This window comes from Callorhinus ursinus, unplaced genomic scaffold (assembly GCF_003265705.2).
Source record: "Callorhinus ursinus isolate GAN/ISIS: 27379988/994484 unplaced genomic scaffold, GSC_fseal_2.0 scaffold14, whole genome shotgun sequence".
Taxonomy (NCBI): domain Eukaryota; kingdom Metazoa; phylum Chordata; class Mammalia; order Carnivora; family Otariidae; genus Callorhinus; species Callorhinus ursinus.
Genome location: NW_027397076.1, coordinates 21,784,751 through 21,802,087, shown reverse-complemented (window position 1 = coordinate 21,802,087; position 17,337 = coordinate 21,784,751). Strand labels below are relative to the sequence as shown.

At 36.9% G+C, this 17,337-nt stretch overlaps 1 protein-coding gene across 1 annotated transcript in view; it reads right to left on the bottom strand.

Annotated features, from left to right (window-relative positions):
• RASSF9 (Ras association domain family member 9) overlaps nt 1-15,970 on the bottom strand; it is a 28,300-nt gene extending 12,330 nt beyond the window's left edge. Inside the window, exon 1 of the mRNA XM_025881227.2 lies at nt 15,742-15,970. Within this exon, the coding sequence (XP_025737012.1) occupies nt 15,742-15,788 (47 nt within the window). The 5' untranslated portion in view covers nt 15,789-15,970. The remainder of the gene's footprint in view (nt 1-15,741) is intronic.
• Nucleotides 15,971-17,337: the final 1,367 nt, after the last annotated feature.

Here is a 17,337-nt window from a genome sequence, read left to right as displayed (position 1 = left end):
TAAAACTACCTTAGAGATAAAACTACACTGAATATGACACTATCTTTTTTGGATTATTTAGAAGATACTCTGGACTCAAATACTGTCCAGAAGTCATCATTATTCAAATGAAATGGCAGACGACACTACATTTACAAATCTGGTTATTTGTGCTGATTGCTGAATACAAACCAAGGGTTATGAAGATTCTATATTTTACTGACCTTTGGCCAAGCTATGATATTGTCATAGTATGTTTTTTTTCCATGAAGTGGAAAATAAATAAATGCTCTTCAGTCAAACTTCTCATTTCACAGGGAAATGAGAACTGTCTCCTTAGTATTTTAACTCATAAGACAATTTATTCTCTTCAAGTTATTTATTAAACCTCAAAACACATTTATACTCCTCAAAAGATAGAAGTTAATTTTATCCTGCTATCACTATGCAATTCAATGACATAGCAAGGAACACAACTAGAATTGATACAATATGAGTACATATGTAATTCATTTTTGTGTCCTGTATTCTGATAAATGAAATACAAAATAGCAATGCAGAGGAAAAAAACTTAGTCCCTGCACAGATTCTGTTCCAGCAGAAAGCAGATTTTAATGCCTCATAATATATATATATTTTTATATTAAAGATAGATGGGTATGAAGTTATGAAAACCATTCTTAGACAGTTCTTTCTGAAAACATCTTGCCCAAATAAGTAATAACTCTCACAGGGTATCATGTCCAGTCAAATAGAACCTTCAATGTATATAGCTCACTATATGTGGCACTCATATCAAAAACATATCAGTAAATAATACTGGGAGATAGAATAACCCAACAATGCAAGTTTCAGAAGTGATGAATGGTAATGGGAGCTACAAGACAATAATAAGAAAAGAAATTTGATTCAGTGTATTTATCTCATGCTCAAATCTGACTACATTGTAGAAATTCACATTTTCTTCAAACAAAAGCATATAAGTCAGTAAGGACATTAAAGAATAAAGATAAAAATAAAAAGTAAGTTTACCAATTTAAGTTCTTACCAAGAAAGTTTACCAATTTAAGTTTAAGGTTATAAACTAATATTTGAGTTTACAGACCCAACTCTATGCTAATTATAAAATTTAAAATGCTGGGGATGCCATAATCAGTTTGGATGCTGAACATTTAAATCACATGTTACAACTACTTTCAAACAAAAATATACTTCCAAATTTAATAACATCTTTTCCCAATAATCAAAATTATCACAGTACAACTCTAGTTTAGCTAATAAATTTGTTAGCTTCATCATTATTATATAAGAGAAAAATTTATATTTTATATATGAATGAGCAACTTTGTAAGAGTAAAGGAATGACCCAAACACAAACAGAAATCTAGAGACAAAATTGGGTAGGATAAAAACTTAAATGTATTAAAAAAAGAAAAGTTCCACGCAACGTAACTGAATCCATTCCAAGTTAGTTATCTTCCAAATAAATTGTCCATTTGGAATTATGGTATATGAGCTAGTTATCTTCCAAATAAATTGTCCATTTGGAATTATGGTATATGAGCTTTATAACTTGCTTCAACAATCATTAATGAAACTCTAGTTTTAGCAAATGCGAATAAATGCTGAGGATAAAATGATATAGAAGATAAGATGATCCTTATGTTCAGGAATTTGTCATATAGCTCGGAAGCAGAAAAGCTACACTTAGGAAGGTAGATTCTAAAAATGCAGGACCATTTAAACATTACTGAAAATCATAAGATAAACTCTGAACAAATGTGCTATAAAATTCTCCAAAATAAAAAAACAAACAACAATAATAAAACTTGGGTCATAATAAATAATAATAAAAACATAGTAATTGACCTCAATGTCAATTCATTCTCCAGTCCTATAACTCTTTGTAGCAAGTCTGATTAAATAAAAGAGCCTCAAAAGATTTAATTCAGGGCAATATGCTGATTTAGATCTTGTCTGCAGGAGCACTTGACTGGCTCAGTGGGTACAGCACACAACTCCTGATCTCGGGGTCATGAGTTCGAGCCCCCTGTTGGGGAGTGAGTTTACTTAAAAATAAATAAATAAATAAATAAATAAATAAATAAATAAATAAATAAAGTAAAAATACTTTAGATCTTGTCTGTAAAGAAGACCCCTTCAAATTTTGACTTTACATGATTATGTGTGGACCTGCTAATTGAAGGACAGATATTTAAAAAATAGTAAAGTGTGTGTGTGTGAAGAGGTACACTGGATAGTAGTTCACTTTGTTGAATGCTTAGTATGTGCCCGCCATTGTTCTAAATGCTTTATATACATTAACTCAGTTAGTTTTCTTCACAACCCTGCCAGATAGGTCTTATTGTGAAACCCATCTTATAGATTAGAAAACTGAGGCACAAGAGATTAAGGATTTACACACACACATATAGAAAACACTAGTTTTATGATCTACTAAGGCCAGTTTAATTTTCTAGGAAGTAAGCCAGGTATGCAGGTTAAGAAAAACCCTCTACATAACCTAATTGCAGGGTAGCTATAATACATAATGCTCATAAACAGAGAAAAGGGAAAGGAATGTGTAAAGAATGTGTTTATTGGAGACAACTGGGGGTTAAGCAAACTAAGCTTATAGTTCAGATTCTGGAAATTGATTTAATCAAACTGTAAATATTTAACATGTAGTATTTACCAGATAAAATGCTGAACAAATATCTAATCTCCATGGAAATTCTTAGGCTCACTTCCCAGTGTTACCTGTGTCTGGCAAATACCTAAAGTTTCCTTGTTGATTTGTACTTTTTAGAGAAGTATTTTACAACAAACAAACTGCACATACATTTATTAAAGGAAAGTTACCTAGCCTGAATATTTAGTTTAATGACAGTTGTAGTTAATGTCAGCTATTAGCATGAGTTTTCTTGTGGGCAGCTTAGTCCATAATTGGTTTTGCCTACTTAGTAGAAGATATTCCCTAATGATGGTGATTTTTTAGCTTGTATCTGCCTGCAGCCACCTACTGTTCCCTCTCTAAATGTATTCTGAAATACGTGGGCATATTTAAATGGCACTAGAAAAATGTAGGAATTTGCATTATCCAGTAGGATAGCTGAAAACACAAGATGAGCTCCTTTTTCCCTGATTTTCACTTTCTGAACATAGTCTATAATAAAACATAATAAAATGTGACTTCCAAATGGAAGCTTCATCTGAAATAATCAGCTCCTCACATTAGTTGCAAATAAATTACCTAAAGAGAAACAAAAAATTTATAACTTGTAGAAACAAGAATATACCAGGGCCTGCCATGCCATTTTATTAAAAAAAAAAAAAAAGGAGATACTTGAAAATATTTTGGATAATAGAAAAACAATGGTCATCCATGTCAAAAGCATCCTATGTCCATTTGCCTTCCCCAAACTTGAAGCTTTTTCATATGCTCTGAATCTCACAGCCTCCACCTCCTCTAGAACTTTCCTTCAAAATGTATCCCTTATTAAACTCTTTATCCTCTACCTTTTCCTCCGGTCCTTCCCACTATCCTGTCACGTTGTAACTACAGTTATTTTGACCACAGATTTGCATCAACTATCTTTCATTCACAAACTCAAATAACAATCCACACTCACTTTCTTTTATTAGTTCTTCTCTTTTCAGTAACAATAACCTACCATAAAGTGACTCCCCCCACCCCACCCCCAACAGACACATTTCTTCTCAGGCTTGTCAGAGATCTCCGAACTGCCAAATTTAGCAGCCATTTCCGGAATGGATTCGACTTGACCTCTTTGTAACATTATGCACTGTGATTTTCCTTCCCATTCTTGCAGCAATCCATGTCTTGACTTCTGGATTTCACCCTCTGAGCTTCTTGCTTTGCCCTGCTAGCTTCTCCTTCACAGATCCTGCATGGACTTTGCTTCCTCTGTATATTCAGTAAATGTTGGTGTCATTCAGGGTGGCCAGATTCTTTTGCAGCTCCTTCCATCAAGAGATGGAATCCTCCTCCCTGAATAGACCTTAGGATTTGCTACGGACAGTAGCACATGGTGAAAACCATGTATGCAAGTTCTGAAGTCCAGGCCTCAAGAAGTCTTGTAGCTTCTGCTTTCTTCCTCCTGGAATGCCGTCCTGGTACTGCTGCTTGTTGAAAAAGCCTGAGATGAAAGACCATATCGAGAGAGAGACCCAGCCATGTCAGTCGTCCCATCTGAACCTAGACCTCAGGCAACCCGCTCTCATTGAGAGAGCCTAGGTGAAACCAGCAGAAGAACCACCCCCAGTTTACCAGCAGAATCAAAACAAACAAACAAGCAAATAAACAAACCAACAAAAATTTAAAAATAACAAAAAAAATTAAAAAGAAGACAAATAACAAGTTGTTTTCAGCCACTAATTTTTAGGATGTTTTATTATGCAGTAAGTACTGATACAAATGGCAACCCCCAGTTTCCTGTGAGTCATGTCTTGTCTCATTAAACACATTTTGTGGGTGACTATAATGCTGTCCACAACTTTATCGGCCAGTTGTATGTTGATATTCTCAAATCTATATATTTTGCCCTTGAGCTCTAGATCTGTATTCACAACCTCCTTTTTTGCATGCTTACTTCATATTTACATTGTATAATACACAGGAACCTCAAATTTGACTGATGAAAACTAATTCATCATTCTTTTCTCTCATATTCCGAACTATTCCATCTCCTCCGTCTTATCGAATGGGATCACCGTCCCCCCATTCTTTCTCTCAAGCTTGAAAACTGAGATTTTCCTGGGTTCTTTCGTCTCTGTCATCCTTCTTTAACAACGAGTCAGTAAGTCTGCTTTATTCATTCTCCCAAATGCCTTAAATATGCGCCTTTATGTCTATCAACACCACTATGATTCAGACAACTCTGTTTCACAACAGATTACTGTAGTAAGCTATTAAATATTGTCTTATAAACTTTTGCCCACTTCACATTTGTGCTCCACAATATTGCCAGGCTGTCCTTTTTAAACTGCAAATCTGTCTGTATACCTTCCTTGATTAAAATCTTTAAATGGTTTCCAAGTCCTTTTTAAATCTTTCCCTCTCTCTCCTCTCTCTGCCTCTCCCTTTCTCTCCTGTTTTCTCTCTCCTACCTAATCGTAGGATTCCTTTCATGATCTGATTCCCCCAAATCATAGCCAAGCGCTCTTTAGTATGCACGTTAATATGGACATAACTAGCTATCCCTGACTTCTTGCTGATCTCTGATAACTCCGAGGGCTGTCACATATATCACGCTTTGGATTTCTAGACTGGATTGAACTGCATCTGCCAGTTTTGTTTTCATTCTGGGCCTTTCCTGTAACTTGCTTCCCTGCCTGAATTACTCTTTTTCCTGCTCTCTTACTCTTCTTTAAATGTCCCTTCTGTTAGGAAAATTCCCTTACCTTCTCTGAATAACCCCCTTCCCTCCACCCCAGATGGAAATGGGTGCCCTTTCTTGGTGTATTCAGTAATAGTATTTTCTACCTTTCTTTTTTTCTAGTTTTCCAGTCAGGTTCTGGACTGAATCTTTCATCCTTGAAGCCTAAGTGTCTAACATAGTAGATGGTAAATGTTTTATGGTTTTTTGGGTTTTTTTTTTTTCTCCCCCAGCATGGAGGTGAAGTGAGCTTAGGGAAGTAAACAGAGAGAATTTTTCGTTAACTAGGGCCTGGTAGTTACAACTCTTCCACCACCTATTTTTGTAAGTAAAGTTTTATTGGAATACAGTCATGCCCATTTAGTTATGTATTGTCCATGGCTGTTCTCATATTATATTGACAAAGTTGAGTAGTTGAGATAGTAACATTATGGTTCAAGAAACCTAAAATATCGGGGCGTCTGGGTGGCTTAGTCGTTAAGCATCTGCCTCTGGCTCAGGTCATGATCCCAGGGTCCTGGGATTGAGCCCCATATTCTGCCTTTGGCTCAGGTCACGATCCCAGTCATGACCCCAGGGTCCTGAGATCAAGCCCCGCATCGGGCTCCCTGCTCAGCGAGAAGCCTGCTTCTCCCTCTCCCACTCCCCCTGCTTGTGTTCCCTCTCTCGCTGTGTCTCTCTCTGTCAGATAAATAAATAAAATATTCAAAAAAAACTAAAATACTGATTATGTGTCCCTTTCACAAAATGTTTGCTGACTCCTGACCTAGATGATTTACCTGCACAAAAAGTCTAGATTTTATTATCTAACTAAAAAGACATTATTTAAACTCCCATATCTACATAATTCTATGTAGGGGCTAAAAAGGTGAAAATCATGTAATCTTTAAACAGGAGAAATTCACAATCCCCTGGAAGTGATGGCCATGCTTGGAAGTCATTTGGACCAAAGTGAATGATTAAAGTATCACTAAAAGGATGGGCGCTAAATGCTTCATGGAGATTGAGTGGGTTTAACATAGGATTAGTCAGCTTGAAGGCCCTGACTGGGAAACCAGTCTTTGTCTTCAAAGCCCTGTTCCAGGTGCAGTACGCTCCATATTAATCAGTCGCCTATGGATGTCAGGAGGTATCAGAGTAGGCTGGATGAAAGGCCGCTTTCACAGTCCCATCTCAGGTGCGGTGTGTCCAAACACCAGGTGCTTGGAGGTGGACTATTTGGAAACATACAAATTAGACCTTGCATTTTTCACTCATCACCAGATGTTCTTCCCTCCCCAAAATTACCTTTGCCATTCTTTCTGTTCTTCATGATGATACAACTATGTTCCCAGGTACTCAGAGCCAAAGTTATAGTTATTACTGACTCTTTGTTGTTCATCCTGATATTCTCTACTGCCCTACCCACTCATTTTTGAATTCCTATCAATTCTGCCTCCATAGCGACTCTTTTAACAATAATCACCATCTGACATCTTGTTCTTTTATTGTTTGTTTGTTGTCTGCCCGTCCTCCCCTGCACTATCAGTTCAATGAGAGCAGAGATCTTGACTATCTTTCTATTTCATCCGCAGCACCTAAAATAACGTGTGGCACCTATTACAAGGTAAATAAATATTGAGAGTTGAAAACATGAATTTTAATGATACTTTAAAATGCCTGCCTTATATTTTAATTATTTACGTATGTCTGTGTGTCTCCTAATCAGCAAATTCCTTAAAAGCATGATCCATATCTGATTCATCTTTAATCTTTCATCACCCCCCCCACAAATGTGTCGTTCATTTAATACTTCTGATTTAAAAAAAAAAATCATCAAATAACTATCATCTTGAGTCAGTACACAGCAAATATATGTAAGTCAATGCCGAATCTGACAAAGTGGGATAATTGATGAATGTTTTGTTTTTAGAAGCTAAGGCAGGTACGTGAGTAGTACTGTAGTTATGTTCGGACTGTGGACAGGGTTCCATACCAAAACTGTCATTTCGCTTAATCCTGGAAACTGTGATCACAGCAAGTTCTTCCAATTCAAGGTAGAACCACTAAAGATGATCAACACTTTCTTAAAAAAGTAATTTAGTCTAAGTCTCATGCTTATTACTAATAGTTCTAGAAAGAAATTCTTTGGTTTTTCACGACTGGAGTAGAACAGGTGGTCAAGAAACCAAGACTAATGCTTTGCATTCTGCTAAAAAGTGCCTGGCTTCCCACACTATTAAAAAAGATGGAATCTCAAAGGTCCAAGATAGCCTCATAAGTACTTTTCCTAATTGTGTGCAACTCTTTTCTTCATATGAGATTGCAGTTATTACATATCTACCCCATGGAAACACTCATGGTTTTTCAAGAGCATCTCTCATGGCTTCTGGGCAAATATAAGGCCCTTATGTGCAGATCTAAAAGTAGACTTTACTATGAAAGACTGTGGTCTCCCCAAACTAATGCTCTGCTACTGGATCTTAAGTACCTCAGTTAACCACACTGCAGAGAATTCCAAAAGGATTGAAAAATATCAGAGTAAAAGAGGAGCCTGAGATTAACTAAAGGTATCTGAGGTGGCTATAAAAACATCCTAGTCATTGGTTGAGAACAAGCATACACTGTGCAAGTATACCAAGAAGCCTCAGCCACAAAACTCTTATCCATTATATACCCTAAGTAGTGAGCATAAAAACTTGCTAAAGTTGGACCACTACCTGCATTAATAGAATTAAAATTAAAAATGTCCACAAAATAGAACAACTCAGTTTTATGAACTGATAAATTGACCAGTCGTTGACTGTAAGTCTAATACTGCTATATAAACACATTCTTAAAATTTTTTCTGTACACTTCCTCAATTGTAAAATTATTCTTTTTTTTTCAACCAACCCAACCAAGAATATGGATTCTTGCCAAACTGACCATATTTCTGCCTGCTTCTCGATCCTTACCTTTTGATTATCCTATCTTAGTCAGTCTTACCATTGTGTGATTCAGCCCCCTCCTACATCTTTTTACACATCTTATTGTGTTCCCTACTCTTGTCCAAGCCTGTCACCTAACTGTGGGAGTTTAATAACAAATGCTATCTAATTATGATGATGCTCCTTTTATTTTTTCTTTCCTTCCATGTATTCCCCTGTTATATACTTCTACTTAGAGGCAATCAAAAACATTTATTGAGCACCTACTGTACAAAGGAACAGCCTTCTTCAACTGCAAGAGAATACACTCTCATCTTCTTAATTGCATCATAAAGATTGTGATTTTACCTACCCTGTCAAAGACAGTTTCCCATGGAAGAGTGATTTAAAAGAAAGTGCATGCTTGAGATATTTAACTGCAGTGCTGTTCTCTCAATTAATTTAATCTCTTAGGAATGAGGTTGTGTCTTTGCATGTCTGGTACAATACCAAATACACAGTCTACCAGTCCTAAAGAACTAAAATGAAAAGATAGCTACTCATAACATTCAAATATTTGTATTATTAAACTTAAAATTGTGCATAGCAAATAGCAAACACTCAATAATTCCTAGATATTATCATTTATAAACTAATCACATCTTTTAATAAATGGAAATAAACACATTTGGCTTTTACCGTAATGCTACCTTTTGTGGTAAAAGTTATGTGGCAATGCACCATGTTTTAAGTAGAATTAAATTATACACCAAAAAATCTGTCTTTTAATTCTATTTTTAAAAGTCATCTTGAAAAGGTAAATAAGCAAGACAAGAGAATTAAAATCTACTCTGCAGAGGGTATTTTAGAATCACAGGACCTTAGAAATTAAAGGAACTTTAAAAATCTAATTCAGGGGTGCCTAGGTGGGTCAGTGGGCTAAGCATATGCCCTTGACTCAGGTCATGATCCCAGAGTCCTGGGATCAACTCCCCCACCCCCCACCCCCCATCAGGCTCCCTGCTCAACAGGGGAGTCTGCTTCTCCCTCTCCCTCCCCTGCTCTTGTGCTCATTCTCTCACTCACTCTCTCTCTCAAATAAGTAAATAAAATCTTTAAAAAAATAAAATAAATAAAAAATCTAATTCTATCTCTCATTTTATTAGACAAAGATAAGACTAAAATATTTAAATTATGTATCCTTTCTTTTTCTCAAAACTCCCCAAGGACACACAAGGAAATATCCTTTAAACTATGGTAAAAAACACATTGCCAAATTGTTAATGGTCTCACAAATTGGCTCAAAAGAGGTGTGAGGATTAAACCTAAAAGCTGTCAGAATTCAAATATTTCATCAGGTTCCAAAGCTAGTTTTGTACAACACTGATAGACATATTCTAATCATATTCAGTAATTTACAATATACCTCTTTATATCTACAGAAGAAAAGAGATGAGTGGTGATGTAGAAGTTCTGAGTTGAGATTTCAAAGACCAAAATATCATACCATGTTTCAATATTAAAAACTTAGATATACTTCATAGCATTTCAATCCTACAGACCTGAACAAGGAGTGAATATTTATTGAGCTTTTATTACCATCCTCCTAGTACTGTGCTGTCTTTTAAATATAACCAGATTTAATCTCATACTTGATGGTTTAGGATTAACTCTATTTTAGAGATGAGAAGACTAAGTCCTCAACAGGCCATACAGAACAATGGTGAAGTGCATGGATTCAAATCCTGTCTCTGCCACTTATGTATTGTTGCCCTGCTCTGTGTCTTAATTGCCTCAAATGTAAAATAAGGAAAATAATAGTACCTTCTTCACAGCATTACTTAAAGTATTATGTAAATCGCTCAGAACAGTGGCACATGGTGTTATAAGAAGTGTTAGCAGAGGGAGATTTACCCTGAAGCTCGTGAAACTGAAGCATAAGGGCTACCTCATTTGCACAGTTGTCTTCCCCAGAACGACCTTAGTAATACTTTTATTCATAATTGTGTATTAAAGAACAACCCTCCTCTGATTGTCAAACTTGGATTTTCCCTTGCATGCTGTTATTATTGTTGTTGTTGTATTAAAAAGATTAAATATTTGCCCCAGGGCACACAATTAGTAATGGCATATCTGAGATATAACCTAATGTCTGCTGGAATTCTTAACCAAAATATTTTTTCTGTCTCTTTCTAGAATTTTCCTTTGTCTCATGAACTATAATTATCCTATAGAAGAGAATAAATCCTCATATCATGTAAGAAAACAAATATTTCCTAATCATATTTCCCTCTTATCACAAAAGAAGGAGCAGATGCTCCACACTTAGCAGTGGGATCTATAGTAGCCATTCACCATCGTCTGCCAAACCTCATGATATACGTGGTTGCACTCAAGGAACATGAAGGGAAGTAAGAACATGTCTTGAGAAGATGAGTTACCCTGCTGCTTGGTTTTGTTTTCTATCAGAAGCTCAGTAAAGTCTATTTGTCAGATATGGCCCTTTACCATTTGAAAGCAAGGAGGAATTGAGCTTAAGAGCAGGAATAATGAGAGGTCAACCTTGAATTTATGGATTCATTCTTTAAGTTACTTATGCATCCACTCAACACAAATGTACTGAAGTACTCTGATCCAAGCACTGTATGGGGACCAGGTGTATTTGAAGAGTATATGTTGAGTCCATTTATTCGATCAGCAAATGTTTGTGAAACTACTCATGGATTACCTAGAAAGGAACAAGATAGGTAAGGTCCCTGCTCTCACTGAGTATACTCAATGAGAATTTTTTGTATAGATATCTTAAGTCACTTTATTTATAAAAACAGAGGCCATTCTAGCCTGCAGATATAAACCTTTGAGGAAAACTTTCCTTGTTTGTCAGCATATTTAACACCCATTGATCATTCTTATTCTTGAAATATCTTGCTTCTCACTGCCAGTGCTGAGCATGAACCCAGGATTCTATTCCATTTACAAGACCTAATTACTTTGCCCTTGGGTGACCATTTACATTAGTAAGTTTTCTTAAATGATAATCAACAAATATGCAAACTTTTTCTACTAGGTGTAGAATTACAACAGGTCAGACAAGAATGGAATCTCAATCTATTTTTTTTAAAAAGGAAATGTTATATGTGTTGTGTATGTTTTGCCAGAAAGAAGTCCTTAAAAACTCCTAAGCAAATATACATTACAGAACATTAAAGCCCAGAAGCATGTTGAACTTTTTTCTTTCACATATACATAGTACAGATAACATATTGCCTCATTTTAGAAAGCCAATATGCTACAGACAAAGAAATTCCTTATCAAGGACTGGTATTCACATACTCCTGTACGAGGTAAATACATGCTGCTACTCAACTTTATTCTATTTTCAGAACTAAAATTAAAAAAAGAGAGCCACATTTTCGTGAATTTTTCCAGCTATTATCAGATCTCCTGGAACTACATACCAATCAAATACCATCAAAGCTTTATAAGTTATGCAGTCCAGGTAATAAAGGTGTTCTGTAAATAAAATTGTTAATCAGCTACAAACTTTTAAACATTTTTTTTTCAAAAATTCCATTTAGGAACCTTTCACCTTGACATGTTTCATGAATTGAAATAGTACATAATACAACATCTTATGTGGTAGATTCTTAAGTTGGCTTTAGTCATTTGAGTAACAATTCAAGATTTAATCTAAAGCTCAATTTCACTGTCTTCAGGGCTCTTGGTATATTTTTGCCAGGGATAAAGCATTCCAGTCATTGTTCCTAATGGGCTGTCTGCTGCCAACTAATAACTACTTAAGTTACCAAGTATCATCAGGGGAAATCTCTTTCAGAAACTCCTGGGAACTAAAAAGATGTACATACTCAAATATCGTGCATTTCTCAATCCATTTTCAGGAACATTTTAAGTATTTATTTGAGGTTAGACAAAATAGTACATGATAATTTTTCCATTCTGCAGAATTCACAAATTACCATACTTCTAATTTCAGAGGAAACATCCATTTTGCCAGCAAACTTTACCTTAACCGCAAAACTTAATTCTTCCTTCTGATGAAGCATTTGTGGCATTGTTACTACAATTAGAAAAGTTTAAAAGATTAATTCTGATTATAAATATAAAGGATCTTAGATTGGCTCCATTTCTTTTATGTATATGAAAGTTAGAAATGAAAAGCATACAAAGTTTGTGCACCAAAATACCATCATTCATGACCATGCATTAGTCTCAAATTCCCCAAAGACTGTTGCCTCATTTTTTAATTTAAATGCTTCTTAAAATTTAGAACAGAATCTCTAGTGGGGTAAGATTAACTTGGCGTCCAAATCCATAAAATTATTTCTCTATTTCCTTGGGTTTGGGATTATATCAAATGTCAACCAATCTTTTGTGAGGTCTTCACTTTTATACAATACCAACTGAGCTCAGATGACAAATAAGAATAAAATAGCAACTATATTTTTTATAATTTAATTTACAAAATTATATAAATAATTGTATCACAGGTCCATGATATCTAGGCGCTGTCCTAGGCATAAAAACACAATGGTGACTAGACAGATACGGCACTGCTCTCTCTAAGCTTTACAGCTTGTATTTTCTAAAAGAATTTATGCCCCATACTTGGAAAAGACAGAGAATAGATGCAAAAAAGTTCAATAAACAGTGTCAAAATTTTATGATCTCAAATTTCTTGATTTCAAATTTTATGATTTCTTCTAGTAAGCTATATTTTTTCCTGCTGACAAAGATGCAATTATGTTCAAGTAGCTCTTTTACCTGTATAAATTATACATCACAAGATACACAAATGCATTGCTCAAATTCTTCCTTTGCATTCTACAAGGATTTTTATACTATATATTTGAGGAATGCCTTAGCTGTTATCAGATAAATGTTTTATCATCAATCACATTTACTATCAAGGATGAATCACTTGTCATTTAAGGAAAGATACTTAATTTCAATATGTCCAAGTAAGATTATTTAAATCATTATGGAACCCAGTAAACAAGATTGGACTTAATCATGTCACTAAGTTTCACATGTAGTTTCACCTTTTGAGAAGGTGCAAAAACAAAGCAGAACAAAACAAAAATATCTCATCTATAGTAATACTGGACACTGAAAAAATAAATATACATTAATTCTATTTCAATACACCATGTGGCTTATGTACTGCTTAGTTTGAGACACCCATATTTTTATCTCTCTGACCACTGCTTGGCTTACAATTTTTCTTAAGGATAGAAAAGTACAAATTTGTAAAGGGAAGCACTCAATTATTAGAGCAACTTACACATATCCTCACTATTACCACTTTCATCAAAACACATTCATAATAAAACATCACCATTGGGAACACCATTCCATTTTCTCAGGAAAACTTGAAATACTGTTAAACTCCTCATTTTTTATTGTTCTTTCTTTCCATTTTCTTTTCATAATTTTGCATAGAAAATGTCATATTAAAAACTGTATACAGCACCCGGGTGGCTCAGATGGTTAAGCGTCTGCCTTTGGCTCAGGTCATGATCCCAGGGTCCTGGGACTGAGCCCCATGTCTGGCTCCTGGCTCAGCGGGGAGCCTGCTTCTCCCTTTCCCTCTGCCTCTCCCCCTGCTCATGCTCTCTCTCTCTCTGTATCTCTCTGTCTTAAATGAATAAATAAAATCTTAAAACAAAACAAAACAAAACAAAACTGTATACTCACCTCCCTGAATGAAAGCTAGTTTTATGGGTAGATGATACAGGGGCAGAATTGAGATAATGTAAGTGGACATGTATTGAGATAATGTAAGTAGACATGTACTTCCCTGAGGGAAACTCACAGGGGTGCACACAAAGTTATAGTGAACTGTTATTTGGCAAACCAATGACAGAATTTTAGAATTAATAATAATCAAAATCGAAACAAAAACACACATACATGAAACAACCCTGAACTACAAGGGTATATTTAGAAGGCTCAGCATGCCAGAAACTTAATTTGTTTTATAAGACCACGAACTTTCCCAAGTAACTTTTATATATTTCAATGGCATTTAAACAAACGTACTTCAAAAATAATGCTACTTCGTAATCATTTAAAAAGTAGTAAAACTTTTCTATTCGTAAGGGAAGCCTTTTGGGATTATTTTTTAATGCACGGATACCACTAAAATACAACCTATTTTTAATAACAATCACTAACATATTTTTAAAAGAATATCCAGACATATTTATTTTAACATATAGTTTCACTAATTACCAGAAATGTCATATTTGTGATACATTACCAAATTATAGCAAATAAAACTGGTTTAGAAAGTTTCGTAGTACTGGATATTGTTGTTTTTGTTTCTTAGGCAAACTTAATCAACTAAATCATGAAAACATTTGGAATGAATTAAAAACAGAATTTTTCAAGTAGACATTTATGCCCAAAATGTGGAGATTTACTTTAAAATTGTATCACCATAAATTATCATGCAGACACTTTAAAATAATTGTGTCATTTCCTACCATGTAATTGTATGCTTTTAAATTTACCCTGAGTAAATTATGACAAGTACTAACAAGCACGATGGAGAAAAGAGTTATGGAAAAGCCCTTATTCCAAAATAAAATACTAATAGAGTAAAGCCCATATCTAAAATTATCCACACATTGTTTTAGCATATAAATGTAACATTTGGGGTGTTAATAAAATATTTAATAGGATTGAAACACACATACTGGCTGAAGAAAAATCTGTGTGTGTGCGTGACAGAGAGAGAGAGACAGACAGAGAGAGGGAGAGAGAGAGAAAGAGAAAAACATTTATTTACACATTTACACTGTGGGCACTGCAGGCTTGAAATAGCAAAACAAATCAAAATTGTAGTAATATGGATTAAGGAGGACAGCTGCTTGAATCCTCCTTTTGTGCCTAAAACCACCTAAAGCTCTCAAAGATATTTGAAACAATCAGTTCACAAAAGTTTCTCTACAGAGTATTTTCACTTTGGGAACTTTCCAGGTTTCAGGAATGCCCCACTCTAAGGGGGAGCCAAAGCATTGTTTCCGGATTGTATCAGCAGCTGTGTTTTTTGTTCTAATTAGTGGCTAATAAATTCTAGTTATATCTTCATCAAAATTTTAACCCTTCCTATAATATGCCAAAATTCTGTGTCAACCAAAATGAAACTTGCCTTCCCACTACTTTCAAATATGCAAAGCAACACAAAGAGAGATTTTGGTGATGGTAGCTGTGGAACCGGGACTGGCCAAAGGGGGAAACAAAAAGAATCAAAAGAATATATATATTTTTTCTTTTCAATGGTCCTCCAGGTGGAATAATATCCTTGCCAGCTGAATATAAATACAAAACTTCATTCCCTAGAGCTTTTCCCCCTAAGAGCAATTTTCATCAGAATCTAATTGCAGCAAAACACCTACTTTCACACATAAGCCCCCCCACCCCCACCCCAGGACACACACGCTGGACTTTACCTGTTTTTATGCCGAGTCTTTAGCAAGTTTCTTCCAAAGGGAGCCATGGTCCGCCAGGCAAGCCAAGAGAAGGGGCCGTATCTCAAAGTTATCTGGGGATGGGGGTGGGGGTGGGGTATCTGCCGTATCTCAAAGTTATCTGGGGATGGGGGTGGGGGGTTATCTGGATTTCTAGGTGAAGGGAGGAGTATTGAAAGTTTTCTCTTCACCTCCTCAAACGTTCCTGGCTTTCAGCTCATTAGCAGCCGGCGAAGAGAGTTGCTAGAAGTTGTGCAACTGCTGCCTAACTTTGAACTGCTGGATTGTTGTGGCTGCTGCACCTTTGGAGACCTGCCCAGCTTCAGCCTCGAAGAAGGCGTTTGAAAGCAGGAAAAGAAAAAAAAGAGAGAGAGAGCGAGAGAGAGAGAGAGAGAGGAAGGGAGGGGGACTCTATTGTGTTCGGTAGTTATTTGCAGACTTGCTAAACTTTAAGAACTGCCAACCGCACGGGCATGGTAATACCCATGGAATGGGAATTTCACTCCATTTGGAAACCTCCCCTCCCCCGCTTTCCACACCCAATCACACAAGGTGAAATAAACACATAAAAGGATTAAAAGTAAATACCCCTACCTCGCAACAGCTCCAGTCTGTGAAAAGTAATCTGATCGTGGCAAGCAAGAGTGAGGGCCAAGAACTTTTTGTCTACCGATCCGGCACAAAAATCCCCTCCCGTTGGGCGGGGGGGGGCGGGGGGGTGTCAGGGCTGTAAAATATGTTGAGGAGGAGCGAAGCCGGAGACTGAATCAAGGTGGACTCAGAGGTCACTTGGAAATTGGAGCTTAGAAGTATCCCCCAGTCCACTCCTCCACACTTTTCAAATTCATTTTCCAAAAGTCGAAGGAGCTGAAGGACCAAAGTGCTCCGAGGCTGACTGACGACAGCATCGGCAGTAAGAATCAGCCGGGATTTGGGGTCCGACTCCCGAGGCGTTAACACAGACCCCTGCCCGGTCTTTGGCATTTACTGAGCCTTTGGGGCAGGCGAGTTTGAAGGAAGAGCCAACTGTTCGCTCCCGCCTCTCAACTCGTGAAGTCGGAGAGGAAGCGCCTGGAGGACTTCATGGAACTCGAAGTGTGCAGCGAAGGTCGATGGGTGAGAGCGGGCATCACGCGATCTCGAACCCACGACCCGCGCAGCCGGGGCAGAAAGGGGCGAGCGGACGTCAGTGCTGGCGGCCAGGCACAGTCCCCACCCAGCTCTCCTGCGCCCGCCACGCCGTGGGAAAGCGCCATCCAGGGGCCAGAGGCCAGGGCCCAGGGAGTTTTCCCCAGGTCGTTTTTTCTAGGATTTCGGCCCCCAGACCAACTCCCTCCCTGCCTGTCTTTACCCCTGCCGCTTCACCTTCCCCCCGCTTTCCCACCCTGCTGGGCAACGCCAAGCTTCCAATCTTTGGCTTCCGCGGCTAGGGGAGGGAGCGAGGGAAAGGAAATCAAAGCACTATGGGTTCACACTGACTCACTTGAAGCTAGTGGATCTCTGGATCTTGGCAGAGAACATGAATGGCACACACTTTCTTTATGAGTCCCCCTCACCCCCAACAACAGCAAACAAAAA